The sequence below is a fragment of the Melanaphis sacchari genome, unplaced genomic scaffold (assembly GCF_002803265.2).
Source record: "Melanaphis sacchari strain LSU unplaced genomic scaffold, SCAv2.0 Contig1861_pilon_pilon, whole genome shotgun sequence".
Classification (NCBI taxonomy): domain Eukaryota; kingdom Metazoa; phylum Arthropoda; class Insecta; order Hemiptera; family Aphididae; genus Melanaphis; species Melanaphis sacchari.
The window spans coordinates 1-15,883 of NW_020270888.1; the positions used below are offsets into that span (position 1 = coordinate 1).

General features: G+C 30.1%; 3 protein-coding genes across 3 annotated transcripts; 2 read left to right on the top strand and 1 right to left on the bottom strand.

Annotated features, from left to right (window-relative positions):
* Positions 1–203: 203 nt before the first annotated feature.
* On the top strand, positions 204–871 carry LOC112592684 (the record flags this gene model as incomplete). The annotated part of the gene is made up of 1 exon (XM_025336838.1): positions 204–871. A coding segment is annotated over one exon (633 nt), but the record flags the coding sequence as incomplete, so codon positions are not given.
* A 436-nt stretch (positions 872–1,307) lies between these two features.
* LOC112592683 lies at positions 1,308–2,137 on the bottom strand. The gene is made up of 2 exons (XM_025336837.1): positions 1,938–2,137; positions 1,308–1,661 (listed from the first exon to the last, which is right to left on the bottom strand). Exons 1-2 carry the CDS (start codon positions 2,103–2,105, stop codon positions 1,350–1,352), a joined length of 480 nt encoding a protein of 159 aa, XP_025192622.1. The 5' UTR covers positions 2,106–2,137; the 3' UTR covers positions 1,308–1,349.
* A 12,644-nt stretch (positions 2,138–14,781) lies between these two features.
* On the top strand, positions 14,782–15,555 carry LOC112592681 (piggyBac transposable element-derived protein 4-like). The gene has a single exon (XM_025336834.1). The coding sequence runs from the start codon at positions 14,782–14,784 to the stop codon at positions 15,553–15,555; it is 774 nt and encodes a 257-aa protein (XP_025192619.1).
* The last annotated feature ends 328 nt before the right edge of the window (positions 15,556–15,883 follow it).

Consider the following 15,883-nt stretch of genomic DNA (forward strand, 5'->3'; position numbering starts at 1 on the left):
AAAAAAAAATGTTTTGACAAAATGTTAATTTTGTAAAAATATTTTAATAAAAAATTGTAAAATGTAACAAATATTAAAGTTAACAAGGTATATTTTCTGGGGGTGCTAAATCTTTGTCAGGGGAGGCTAAGCTCTCTCTACTTCCCCTCCCTAGTTCCGCCAAAGCGCCTACGAATTGTTTCAAATGTAATGAGAACTAAACGAATTATTTTCTATTTACTCATAGAACGACAGGTAATTTTGATGAAAATGTACATGAAGAAGGAGAAGGAGAAAATATCAGCGGAGAAGATTCGTCACACGAGCTAGAGATATATGATGAAACTATACCAGCTCAATCGGATAGATATTCTACTCCAAAAAGTAAAAAACAAAATAAATGCAAGGTACAAAAAATAACACAATTTCAAAGAGAATTATTAAAAAATTTATCTACTTCCGAGGAAGATGTCACATCTGATCCTGATAAGGCATTTTTATTTTCCTTATTACCCGATTATAAACGTCTTAACTATGAGCAAAAAACAGATTTTCGTCTCATGACTTTACAGTATTTTAGGAACATATCATTAGGATCTAATCAATTACAACCAACTCCGCCATCTTATAACATTAATCAAAACACTACTCGAATTCCCCCGATCCAAACTCAATATTCAAATGTATATTCTTCAGAGTTCAACCCTGGTTTGGGGTACAATCAAAATCATAATCTTATGCCACAACGCCCACAACCCTTGCCATATACTAGCTCATATAATTATACATCTGATCAATCTCAACAACCTAATACCAGTGGAGAAATGTACGGAAATTTTGATATTATAAATAAGTAGAGGTAGGTAATAATATTATATTTACTGCAATTTAAAAGGCGTGTTGTTTTATTTTTAAACAGTTTTATTATTATTTTTATTTTTTTTAAATATTTAAATAACAAAGTTTGTTATACAGTAAAATATATTATATTGTGTTTATAATGTACTTAATGATATTTAAAAAGGTATGTTATATTTTAATTTTTATACGGTATGACATTATTATTTTTTATTATTTTTTTTTTACAAATTTTAATAACAAAGTTTGTTATACAATATACAGTAAGTATTATATTGTGTTTTTAATGTATTTAATTTTTAAAAATTATATTTTATCTTAAATGAAAATTAAATACTACATTTTTTCTCATTGACTGTTTATCTGTTAACCTATTATCTACAGAAGTTATGTTTTAAAATAATTATTTTTAATTCATGATAACTAAGGATGATTATTGTTTACTTATTAAAATAATCATAAATCTCACGTTGAAAAACTCAACTTATAGGTATGTATTATAAAAAAAAAACTTACCTTATAGTAATTGTAAGACGTTCTTCAGCAGATATCGGATTACGAAATTCTGTTGTACTTTTTGTTATATGTGGCCGCAGTGTTTTTAGCAATTCATCAAAGCTGGAGATAGACATACGGTAATACTCAAAGAATTTGTCAGGATATTGTCTAATATTTTCAAAAAATGTCCTAAACTGGCCAATTTTCTCACGATCCATATTTAGTGGGTGTACCCAATACCTTCTTTGTACTTTCGGTGGATCTAATAAGCCTAATGCTTCAGCTACAGCAACAACTTTAATCTTTTTACGATTCATTTTTTTAATCTATTTAATTATATTAGATATTATATATTAATAAATTATTAAGTATTATATAACTAATATTGAATATATGTAAAAGTGCAAGTGCTAATAACTATTAAGTAATATAACTTACTTACTTACTTATGACGTGTTCAAAAAGTAAATTACACAAGTAGAAGTACACAAAAATATTATAATTTAGACACACTTAAATTATTATATAATTTATATAGTTATAACTGACGAGTAATATAATAAAATAACACTGCATAAAACAAGTAAGTAATATAGGTTTACCATCAAAGAGCGTAGGGACGTTGAATGTGATGCAATAGCAAAATATTGTTGATTACAAATTTGAAGACTAGCGGTGACATTTGGAACTTTGAATGCAGCGGCGGGAACATTTTTAAGAACAAAAACGCATAGATGTGACATGGTCAAAGCCATCCGGTCAAAACGCATCCAGTTTAACCGGACCCGCCAAAACGCATGGTGTGGCAGAAGCCTTAGGTTACATATTCTTTTACTGTGTTAAATTATTAATAACATATTTGTAAAAATGCATTATTTAACTAAGTACTGAGACAAAACATATCGCTACAATCAGATTTTTCTTCCAAACTAATTTTATCTAGTTTTGCACACACCAACTTTTCTAAAAAATCAATTTTAGTTTGTAATGGCAGCAACTAATATTTTTCAACATAACGTTTCTAAAATTTAAAAAATTTTAATTTCATAAGAATTTAAAGCACATTTTTGTATTAAATAATAATGGGACTACCGATTCATTTGGATCATCAATATTTTCAACATTAGTTGGACCTTTTACCAATTCCAAGCCAACTAATTTTTGTTCAAATGTTGCCTATAAAAATATTATAATAAGCATACTTTTTAATACATGAGTTATTCAAAAATTAAAACCTACCAATTTAATCTTATACTTTTGATTTTTCGATTGAATTTTTTTCTGTAAAACATTTAAAACGTCATTATTTTTTTATTTGTTAATAGCTTTAATTTTAGTATAATATTTCTTTTTTTTGTAATTTTTAAATACTTACAACTTTTTTATTTGACAAATTACTTTTTGCTTTTAATGTATCCTACAATTATTTTATTATAATTAGCATGTATAATTTTTACAATACAAAATTAAATAAAGATTTTAGGTTACTTATCAGTCTCGCATGGTATGCCGTTCGATGCACACGCATGTATATTTCTCGTACACTTTATTATTTATTTTCTACTCATAACAACAACCAAACGTGGCGTTTCCGATATCTACGGATGCGGAAAACAAAACTGAACACACTCAAACCTCCAAAAAGGAACTCAAAATAACACAAAATCGGATTTTTAAAAAAAAAAAACTGGTAGATATAATTGGCTTTAAAATACCACGAAAGTCCACGTATCCGCTTAGCGGCCGCGGCCGGCCTATCGCGTTATCGCCTATCCCTTATCGCGTTCCGATAACGTACTAATGTACAATGCACAACTCACAAAAACCAATTAAGAACGGGGTCAATTCAACAGTCAATACAACAGTCAATTCAACTACTAATTCAAAAATAAATAATGGTACCAATTTAAACGCTTCTCAAAGAAATCGTATACAGAGCGATTCAAATAATGTTTTTTACTCAAACTCATCAAATGTTGACACAGAATTTACAACAGTCCAGCACAAATCTAAACGAAATCTCTCTATTAACTCAAATGATAAAACGGAAACAATAAAAAAAAATAAACCTATTTTCGCATCTTCAAATAAATATGCCGTACTTGCCAATGAAAATGTTGAAACTGAAAATTCCGATCAAATTCTCATTGACATCGACTCGGACACCGACGCCGAACAAAAAGTCAAACCTCCTCCACCCATCTTTATAAGTGGACTTTTGGATTTTCCTGCACTTCGTTCACAATTAACAGAATTAATCGGTGCTGACAGTTTCTTTGTTAAATCAAATGTGAACAACTTAAAAATTCAAACCAACAACGCCGACTCATACAGAGCAACCATCCACTTTCTAAAATAAAGTAAGGCCGAATATCACACATATCAAGCTCAAGATGAAAAACCTTTCCGAGTAGTGATTCGAAACATCCACCCATCAACTCCATTAGCGGAAATAGGCATAGCAATAAATGAAATTGGTCTTTTCACAGTCCGTAATGTATCCAACGTCTTAAATAAAACCACTAAAAATAAACTGCCAATTTTCTTTATTGACTTGGAACCTGCGGAAATAAACAAAGAAATTTTCAATATCACCTCTTTATTAAATACAAAAATAAAAATTGAAGAGCCATACAAAAGACGTATCATTATACAATGTACAAACTGCCAGGCTTACGGTCACTCCAAATCATACTGTGCCCATCATCCAAGATGCGTCAAATGTGCTGCCAACCATTCTACTTCCACCTGCACAAAACCCAAAGACGAACCACCAGCCTGCGCCCTCTGTGGAGGTAATCACACAGCCAACTACCGAGGCTGCCAAGTCCACAAAAACCTCCAAAATTTCCAATACGATAAAAATACTCCAAATAAAAAATATAATTTAAGAAATGATGTTAAATATAATTCTATTGTAAAAAAGGGGGAGGACTCCGGTGCCAAAACCAACCTTAACCCTCCCAACATAAATGACACCTCATCTTTTCCAAAGCTGTTCTCACAGTCTCACCATCCTAACACACCTAAACATACTCTCCCAAATGATACGGAAAATCAATCCGAATCTAACTTAGCTACACAACTTTCATCTTTCATTTCTGAATTTAAATTAATAATAAATCCGCTCATATCGCTACTTACGACTGTAATAAATAAACTTATAATCAATGTCAACTAAAAAACCAAATTTAAATATTCTGAAATCACTGCTATGGAATGCAAATGGCTTAAAACAACATGAAACTGAATTACTGCATTTACTATTGGAAAAACAAATAGACATAGCTCTCATAACAGAAACCCACTGCAAACCAAACACCAAACTCTTCTTCCCGGGTTTTAAAATTTACAGAACCGATCACCCTGATAAAACAGCCCACGCTGGGACTGCTATTATAATATCTTCTAAAATTCAACATCAACTACTTCCAAGCGTTCAGCTTCCCACCATCCAATCGACAACTATTCAGATAACATTAAACCACGTTCCTACCAAAATCTCTTCAGTATACCTTCCTCCTCACCCGGCGATATCCTCAAGACAACTAAATCAATTTTTAAAATCCCTTGGTCAACAATTCTTAGCGGGTGGCGATTTTAACGCTAAACACTCGCAATGGGGTTGCATTTCAGAAAACCAAAGAGGCAAAATGCTCCAAAAAATAACCAAAAATACACCTTACATATTCATAAGCCCAAAGGGCCCTACTTACTGGCCCCAACATCATAACAGACACCCTGATATACTCGACTTCTTTTTATCGTCACTACCTAGATACATAAAACATTCTATTAACAATCTAAATGACCTAAGCTCGGATCACACTCCAATCCTTTTAACTACGATTGCATCAATAGAACCAACTCCTCCACATCCATCATTATCTCAAGGCCCGATCAAATGGGACGAATTTTCCGAAACTATGCAAAACACAACCTACCTTAATATATCCCTTAAAAATAAGGATGATATAGAAAGCGCTGCTCAAAATCTTGTAACGTCAATTCAATCTGCTATATTTAAATCCTCACACCCAAAAACACAATCAAGTAAACAAAATACAAGCAATCAACCTCTTCCTACAAATATTACAAATCTGATTTCCGAAAAACGGCGGGTGCGCTCTAGATGGCAAAAATATCACTACCCATCTGATAAAAACTGTTTAACCACTTAGCGAACACTATAAAAAAACTAATATTAAAACATAAATCCAAATATTTTGAAAATAAATACCAATCACTAAACCAAACAGACGGTTCCCTTTGGAAAACAACTAAAAATTTACTTAGAATAAAGGAACAACTCCCTCCCATAACAGACTCAGACGGCTCCCTGGCCATCTCCGATATCGAAAAAGCCAATCTATTCGGTAAACACTTATCGAAAATTTTCACACCTCACGCCGATATAGTACCGAACTCTGACCATTCTGAAACCATCGAAAAATTTATCAACAGCCCTCTTCCTATGTCATTACCTGCGAAACATACCTCGCCTAGCGAAATAGTATTTTTAATTAAAAAATTAAAAGATGGGAAATCACCTGGTCACGACCTAATTACTAATAAAGTTCTGAAAAATCTTCCTCGTAAACCCATTCTACTAATTACTTTTATCTTTAACGCCATGCTAAGACTATCATATTTTCCGCTAATATGGAAGTTGTCAACTGTAATACTTATACCAAAACCAAATAAACCAAAGACTCTAGCCTCCTCCTACAGGCCGATAAGCTTGCTTCCAACTCTAGCAAAACTATTCGAAAAAATAATACTCAAAAGAATCAGACCTATTATGCAAACTCATAAAATTATCCCAAACTCCCAATTCGGCTTTAGAGCAAAACATTCCACTGTCCACCAAATTCATAGGTTGACAGACAAAATATCATCATCCTTCGAAATGAAGCAATTCTGTCCTGGTGTTTTCCTGGATGTTGCGCAGGCTTTCGACCATGTCTGGCACGATGGCCTACTATACAAATTCAAACTTTTTCTACCTGCGCCATATTATCTAATTATTCGCTCATATCTCGAAAACCGCTCATACAAAATCCGATATGGTAGCTCATACTCTCCACACTTTTCCATTAAAGCCGGTGTCCCCCAAGGCAGCGACCTCTCTCCTGACCTATTCAATATTTATACAGCAGACATACCAGTTACAACAAACACCACCTTGGCCACTTACACAGACGACACCGCAATACTTTGTGCTAATAATGACCCCGACGAAACATCCAACTGTTTACAAACACACCTTGATTCCATTGACAACTGGGCAACTAAGTGGAGAATAAAAATAAATCCTGACAAATCTGTTTATGTACCATTTACTCTAAAAAGAACAGAACCCCCACCTGTTCACTTTCAAGGTACTCAAATACCATCATCTTCAAATGTCAAATATCTTGGAATTATCATTGATAAAAGATTAACCTGGGGCCCACACCTTAAACAAAAAAGAAAAACACTCAACAGCCGCCTTCACCTACTTCGTCCGATCTTAAAGTCAAAACTACCAGTGCACACCAAACTTATAATGTACAAATCTCTCTTGCGTCCAATATGGGCATATGCAATCCAAATTTGGGGCTGTGCTAAGCCGTCGCACAATACAAGCATTCCAGTCCATTACCCTCCGTATAATAACGTCTGCTCCTTGGTTTGTTTCCAACTCTTCTCTACACTCTGACCTAAAAATTGAGTCAGTTGACCAACTAGCCACCAAATATTACAGATCCTTCTACTTCAAACTACCTTCCCATACTAACCCATTAATATCGAAAATCTCATCTACCCAACCCATAAACCCCACCCACAGACTCAAAAGAAAATATTGCAGAGATTTGTTAATCTAAAATAAACGCACGTTGGGTTCCAGCACTGGTTGGCCTCCCTCTTCAAATTATTCAAGTTAAATATTGTACATAAATTATCCAATTTACTTATTGTGATGTAAACACAGATTGTAAATATCTTTTTCTAAATAAAAAAAAAAAAAATAAAAAAAAAGGTTACTTATAATTTCACTGGCTAATAACTTATTTTCATTTTCCAATGCCTCGTTATCATCTGAAATATCTTTCAGCTCAGTATTTTTATTATTTAATTCATAAAGAACTGATTTATATTGCTGTATAAAATATTTACCCATAATTAGTTTTTAATTGTAATATAAAATTTAAATAATTGTACCATAGTATTAGTTATTTATTTATTTATTTTTTTTTTTTTATTATATTATTTTGTATAGGTATGTAATGTATATGTATGTTACATATGTGTTTATAAACATAAATTTAAATTTTTTAATTATTTAAATGTAAAATTATTTAATACAAATATTAATGTATGATCAAAATATAAAATTATGATTATTGAATATACCTGTCTTATAAGATCCATTTCTGCAATCGACTCTTGGAATGCAAATTTGAAAAATTCTATTTCTGTGAGCTTTTCTACCCTGTTATTTTTTTTGTACTCAGTGTAAAATGTACCAACATCTTCAAAAGAATCGATTTTTGAAAAATCCATTGTGATATTATTTTAAATTCACAAAATTATGATATTTAAAAGGTAAAATTGTTGCACCAACGTGTTAATATAAACCTCGAAAATACAACTGATGACAAGATAAATGTCATCTGAATTAAATCTTCACGTATCTGGTGTCGTAGATAAGATATAAAATTTAATAAGATAAAGATATAAATAATATGTAATAATTTATATATATTAATATGATATGCTATTTTTAAAAATATAATGTACTATTACACTTAAAGTGACCATATATTTTTTTAATCAAAACGGGACAAAAAAAAATCATAATTATTTGTTACAAATAAATATTTTTAATTTAATAATATTATTAGCGTGGTACTTACAATGTTTTTAAAGGACAAAAAAATTAAATTAACTTATTACACTTACTAGGTCATTTTATTATTATTAACAAAATATCTATCTGATAATTAGCAGCTGTCTGTGGTAAGCTATACAATTGTAATAAGTTTTGCAGTGTTTTTTTGATTATTTTTTTTTAATTTGAAACATGCCTACTATATTTAACAAAAACGAGTATGCCGATATGTTGGCAGTTTTTAATGAAGTACATTAAAAGCATCACGTTTATACTTACTACGATACCCTCAAAGGAGACAGCCATCAAGAGCTACTTATGCGAACATAGATAAATGTTTACGTGAAAAAGGTAATATTAAAGATTTAAAAATTAAATGCTTGATCATAAAATATGTATAAGTGTAATTGTGTTAAAATTAATACTCAATACAAGTTATTAGTTAATACAATATCTCGTAAAAATAATACAAAAATTAACCTTAAAAGTAGTTATAAAATAATTGTGGGCGACAATGCAAAACATACTATTTGCATTTTACATATTTTTCAAGAGAGGTCATTTTCTACTCTGTATTAAACAAATGAGATATAAATGTTGCTAAAATGTTTAAAAATAGATAAAAATCTAATAAATACATTTCTGTAGGTAAAAGTATTTTAAAATGTATTTTTTTACTTAAATATAGTATGTTATATTTTGAATAACATTTTTACAAATGTTCTATTTCCATAAATTCAATTGTATAATGAGTATAATTTAATATATTTTTAAGCTGAGAAATACTTTGACTCAACTAAGTGTTATATTAGACTTATAAATTTCAATTAAATTTCTATAAGCTAAGAAAATATATAACACATAGGAAACCGGTAGGATATATTAATTATGTAGGTGGTGAAAAAAATACATGTTAGGTATAGATGTATAGTAAATATATTTAATATAACTTGTTTTTTAATAGCTTTTAATGAATAAAACTAAAACAAGATAAATAAAATATTTTAAGGAACACTTTCAGTCTTGAAAAAATAAAATAGAAATAAACATTAAAATAATAAGTATTAAAAATTGAAAATGTAAAATTAAAACAAAATAACAAAATTAATAAAAATATATTTAAGGAACACTTTCAGACTTGAAAAGTAATAATAGTATATTATTATGAATAAAAAAGTATAGTTAAAATATCTCAATCATCATCTTCATCATATAAATTTTCTTACTCTTCGTTTCCTACGTCTTCACTATTTTTGAAGATATCTTCATAAATTTGTAATTTAAATTGGCAAGTTGATAATATATTAAACAAAAAACTTTTATCATATATTAAAACCATCTTATCTAATGAAATTGAACATTAAAAAGAATTTTTGGACAACATCGTTTTTGATAATAGTACGTTTTGCATCCATACATTCTCCATCCTATACCATTTACACGGGAAATAGTACATTTTGCATCATCGATGGAAATTGTACGTTTTGAAAAAATTGATGTAATTAGTACGTTTTGACAACATTCTTTCAATTTTTATCATGGAATCTATAGTAAATAGTACGTTTTGCTTCAATTGACTATTTTAAAATCAGTTATTGAATGAGAAATAGTACATTTTTACCTAATCTGACGTTGCCAATCGATCCACCACCATTTCAATGTATAACTCCATTTTGACAAAAATGAAAATAGTGCGTTTTGCATTGTCGCCTCACAATTAACAATATTACTAATTAAATTTTATCACTAAGGTACTTTTCCGACTGGTGTAAAAAAAGAAAAATCTTTTTCTGCGTTGGATGAAAATCACCAATGTAGTGTTTTAGTTGCTTTTGAACTTCAACCACATGCGTCAATTAGAATGGTAGCTAGGCAAACAGATATTAGTTGTTCTTCGGTCCACCGTATCTTACATCAAAATTCTTACCATCCTTACAAAATCCATTATGTACAAGGGTTAAAACCGACAGACTCAATCAGAAGAATAGATTTTATATCACATATGGTAGTGTTGCATGATGAAAATGAAAACATTTTTTCAAAAATGTTGTGGTCTGGTAAAAGTTGTTTCAACAATAATGGTATTGTAAACCGTCGAAATTCACACTTTTGGAGTAAAAATAATCCACACTGGACACGTGAAACAAATGCACAAATTAGATGGTCAATCAATGTTTGGTGTGGGATTTTTAATAATCAGTTAATCGGACCATATTTTTACGACGGTATATTAACTGGTCTTCGGTACCTTGATTTTCTGGTCAATATTTTGCCTGATTTGATGGCTGATGTACCTGATGCAGTTTGTGAAAATATGTGGTTTCAGCAGGATGGTGCTCCACCTCATAACGCCAATGTAGTTAAGGATCATTTGAACCAGCAGTATTCATCACAATGGCTTGGTACAAATGGTCCAATCAAATGGCCTCCACGATCTCCTGATTTGACTCCGTTGGATTTTTTCTTGTGGGGTTACTTAAAAGACAAGGTCTATGAGCAACAATCAAAATCCTCGATAGATTTAAAAGAATGTATAACTGCAGCATGTAGTACAGTAACAACGAAAATGTTGAAATCTGTCATGAATTCAATCCTACAGCGATACGAAAAGTGTTTAGAAAATGATGGAGGGCATTTTGAAAACGTATTGTAGTTAATGATATTTTGTTATTGTTTAATAAATACAATACTTAATATTACATACGCAGTTGTACTTACTGAGCATTTACTGTTGACACAATAACAATTATTGTCTGTTAGTGTTGGATCACATATTTTATGTAAAATATTTTGTTTAATGTAAATTTCTATTATCTGTGTGTTGAATATTAGAGATTATTTGATTACGGTATAATATCAATATTATACGCATAGACAATACCACGGTCTTAGATGACACCACAGTGACACTAAGATAGATAAGATATAATTATCAATCTCAGTGGACCTTGATGTAATCATAAATAAACATAGAAAATACTATCTGTAGCCGTGGCCCGTGATACGTTGGATTTTTTCATGGAAAAATCAAGATAGTAAAGACCTAAGTCGGATCAAACAATTAATTTGGAAATAATATAAATTTGTGCAAACTTCAAAAAATTGTAGAAAATAAACGGCTGAACATTTTACATTTTTTTTTTTTTACAAACATATTTTAAAAGTCATATCAATAAGATGGCTATTTTGAATTTTTCAACTATCAAATAATAAATTTTTTAAATTTTAAAATTTTATATAAAAAATGTTAAAAAAAATCAAAAAATATTTTAAATGTAGCGCAGACGACAATTGACAATTTAAAAAAAAAAAAAAGTTGAAAATGTTCAGTAGAACCAAAGTAATTGCAATTGTCAGTTCATCGTGAAACACCCTGTATATATATAAAATTTAATATTTAGGACTTAGTTTGATTTTAATTTAAATATTTAATACTAGTAATAAATAACTTTTTTTTAATATAAAAATGATTAAACATATCTGTTTCACCTTAGTCACTCCTGCCACAGCGGTCAGTGCCTAGAACTTGCACCTAGATGGATTGGACGGGTACACAGTACTTAACAAGCTAATATATAGATATATTAAATGACAAAAGAACTTTGTCAATGAGCTGTATATTAAAACATGAAAATATAATAATAAATAATAATAAAATAACAATGTCACTGTGATGATCAGCCAACAGTAGACATTAACAAACAAGATACATATATATCAAAATACTAAGCATAAAATATTAAAAAGGAGGAAAACAACAAATTAACATAACGAGCAAACTGCTCGTTAAGGAACAAGACATATAATAATATATAATAATAAGAGAGCAAAAAGGGAAATGTGTCAGAACACGTGGACCGCTGAGTTGCCGGAATCTTCACGTATTGGCCAATGGTGGCGACTGCACAAAACCAGGAACTGGATGAGCTCATACTGAGCTAGCTGACGAATATATAATAACGATTGTAACTAATTGAATGGAGAAAACCAAAGAAAGGTTTGATGCCGAACTGGCTTAGCGAACTGCTGTTTTATTGCGTAAAAAAGCAATATACGCGAACTGTGTACACGAACAACAACAATATGGCGAACTGGTCCGCGTAACGGCATAATATCCGTTGTCTTGAGCTTGACCTGCAAGGGGGTGGAGGAAGCGTCCTCCACCAGTGACACCAACGACGGGCAGTGGGCACAACCGCCCTAGCATACGGTGACCAAGTCCGAACAATATCATAACATTTTTTAACAAACTAATCGCTTACTATATTTATAGGTGGAAATTATAGAAACAGAAATAAAATCAATGACAAAATTGGGCGCTCAAAAAAAGGAAAGATGTGAAGTTAAAAAAACGTTAAACAAAACAAAAAAAAAAATGAGTAGTATAAAGTTTTATAAGATATTGAAAGAATAAATTTTATAATTCGATTTTTATAGAATATTTTTATTTAGTCAGTTAATACAGAGTGAAAAAATCGGAAAATATGTAATGAACTCAATTATAATCGGGCAAAGTGGAGGAATTGTAACTATCAAATCGGTTGCTGATGAAAAATGTGCTGATATTGGACGTTAGCACATTATAAAACTAAAAACATTGAACATATTGATTCTAAAGACAGGTGATATATATATATATGTATATAAATTAATATTTTTTTCTTAGTATTTACTTTGAAAAAAGTTAGTGTATATTAATGTAATAGTCCAGTCAAATTAGGAAAAAGATTGGAACTAATTCCTCGAAAGCTGAATTTTGGTACACAGTTGGTCCATAGCTTACTGATTGACATACTAAAAGTCCTCAGACTTACCTCCTGTGCATAGCTCTCCACCCCTTCAAAAGGGGGTGCGTACCCTCTTTTTTATTTTACACTATAACTTGGTTAATATTGGACTTACGGCTAAAAAGTATAGAATAAAAATTAAAGACCGTAAAATTACCCATAGGACTATGTAATTTTGCATACTCACATTATACAATTTTTTGAAAAAAATTTAATTTAAAAAAAAATTAATTTTGTTATTTTAGTTTTTATCCAAAAATACTAATCGTACGTCAAAATGACTTGTGTGAAAAATTGAAGACCTGATAATTTTGTATATGTTTCCTTTTTTTTTTTTAAATTACGGTAAGCTTAAAAATATTTGGTATTTGCGTCGATGTAATATAGTTATTTGTAATACTGGAGTATTTAACACTTTTGTAAAATAATATACGAGTATTCTAATAAATTCAGTAAAAGCTGAATTTTAGTACGCGTTAACTTATATGCCACGAATAGATATATACTACACTATAACTTTTTTTCCCTTATAATAGGGCTGTACATTTTGCTGGTTCTCTTTATAACTCATAAGCTGTCAAAATTACCCTTAAAATATTCTGAATCAAAAATTAAGAATTTTGGTACACTTTTATTCATCATAGAGCTTAACAACTAATTATTGTATCTAAAATAGGGAAAAGACAAATTTATAACTCATAGATTAATAATAACAGTCTTGATTATTATTGTACAGTCTACTTTTTTTTCTTTCAATTACATAAAATAACCTATGAAATAACTACATATCTGTTTAATATCATGTAATGTATACAATTTTCTCATCATGCTATTGGCTCTTTGTTTGTTGGCAACTGTAATAAAAAAAATGTATACACATTAAAATAATATAATATGTAATTTTACATTTGAAAAATCTTACTTAATCATTCAATGGTGTTAATTTCTGTTTTTTCGTGGATGTAGAATGACTATCTGCGTCCTCTTCAAATGTTTCTTCAAATATTACTTCATCTTCGTCAATGATCGACGAAGAGTTCAAACACGTTGAACCTTGGCAGTGTTTAAAAATTACTGAACACTTCATACCTGCCTTTTTACAGCCACAGTTCTGTTCGCACATTTTCGTACAGGTACAACTGATAACAGTCAGTAAAGATTACATTATACATATGATACAAGATGTACACCTTTTGATTTTTACTCATTATTTTTGGATGATGAAATTATCCAGTTATTGGTTGAAAAGACAAACCTATATGCTGCAGAATTACTAAAATCTGTAGTTAGTCCTCATTCACGCCTAAAACAATGGGAAAACGTTACTCCCACTGAGATGAAAAAATTCTTAGGAATTATTATGTGGATGGGATTATGTCCTAAACCTTCCATAGCTTCCTATTGGAAAACAAATAATATTATTTATATATCCAACATACCTAAATTTATGAAACGAAAACGTTTTGAACTTCTTTTACGAACATTCCACTGCTCTAATAATGCACTTTGTCCCCCAGGAGATCGTTTATTTAAAGTAAATAAATTACTTGATTTGCTTTTATCAAAATTTAAAATGGCACGAGCTCCAAAACAGTCTATGTGTATTGACGAGTCAATGATTCCATTTACAGGACGTCTTTCATTTAAACAGTATATTCAAAACAAAACACACAAATATGGAATAAAATTATTTAACTGTGCATTGACAATTTTTACACGGTTGGTATTAAAATTTATGCTGGAAAGGAGGCTACTGTTGGTCAGAAAGTGTCAACCAAAGTAGTAATGGATATGGCAGAAGATTATCTTGACTTAGGTAGAACAATGTATACTGATAATTGGTATAGTAGCTACGATTTGGCAAGTGAACTCTTAAACAGATCTACTAATTTAGTCGGCACTTTACGTTCTAATAGAAAAAATAATCCTAAAGAAGTGGTCAATAAGAAATTGAAAAAAGGAGAGGTAATTGCGAAACAATGTAATAAAGGCATAACTGTATTGAAATGGAAGGACAAGCGTGAGGTTTTAATGATATCAACAAAACACTCAGATGCTCAATCTACGATAATTAATAAACGAGGAAAAGAAGTAATAAAACCTCAAGTTATTATAGATTATAATAAAGGCAAAGGGTTAGTTGATGTAACTGATCTTAGAAATTCTTATCGCAACCCTCTTCGTAAAACTGTAAAATGGTATAAAAAAGTTGTTTTTGAATTACTTTTGAACACATCAGTTCTCAATGCATTATCATTATACGAAGAAATACGCCAAGAGAAAATGGATATAACTGTGTTTAGAGAAATGCTGGTTATAAGTTTACTAAAGTCAGATGAGATGACTTTGTTTGGAAATATTCAAACTGCAAAATATCATGAATTGGAAAAAGTTAAATCAAGAGGACGTTGTTTTGCTTGCTATAAAGAAATGAAGCTTCAAGGTGGACGCGATCATGCTCAAAAGATAACAAGACAAGTAACAACAAAATGTAACGTTTGCATTACATTTTTTTGTATGCCTTGTTTTTTCAATGAGCATAATGCTGTTAAAAAGTAAGTTATACTAGTTATTGTTGTACTAATCAAAGGTAATACAATTTTTTATTTACAAAATTAATTACTAAAGAAAGTATCAGTATTGTTATAATTTTATTAATTTGTTTTATTGGTTTTAATTTTTATATAATTTTAAATACATTTTAAATTGAATTGTCAAGAAGTTGTTATAACTATTAATATATTGGTATAATTACGCCTTTTATATTTTGTTGTATAGGACGGGCTAGGCCGTTCACGTCAAGTATTCAACAAATATCGTTTGTTTTTTAAATTCATTATAATTTATAATCTATGAATTAAGACTTGCATATACCTAAAATAATAAA

Excerpts from the sequence above, each read along its gene's own strand:
- LOC112592683 (XM_025336837.1), bottom strand. The coding sequence starts at position 2,105 with ATGCGTTTTGACCGGATGGCTTTGACCATGTCACATCTATGCGTTTTT. Across the intron at positions 1,662-1,937 it reads CGTCCCTACGCTCTTTGATG|ATTAAAAAAATGAATCGTAA; the intron begins GTAAACCTATAT and ends ATAATTAAATAG.
- LOC112592681 (XM_025336834.1), top strand. The coding sequence starts at position 14,782 with ATGGATATGGCAGAAGATTATCTTGACTTAGGTAGAACAATGTATACT.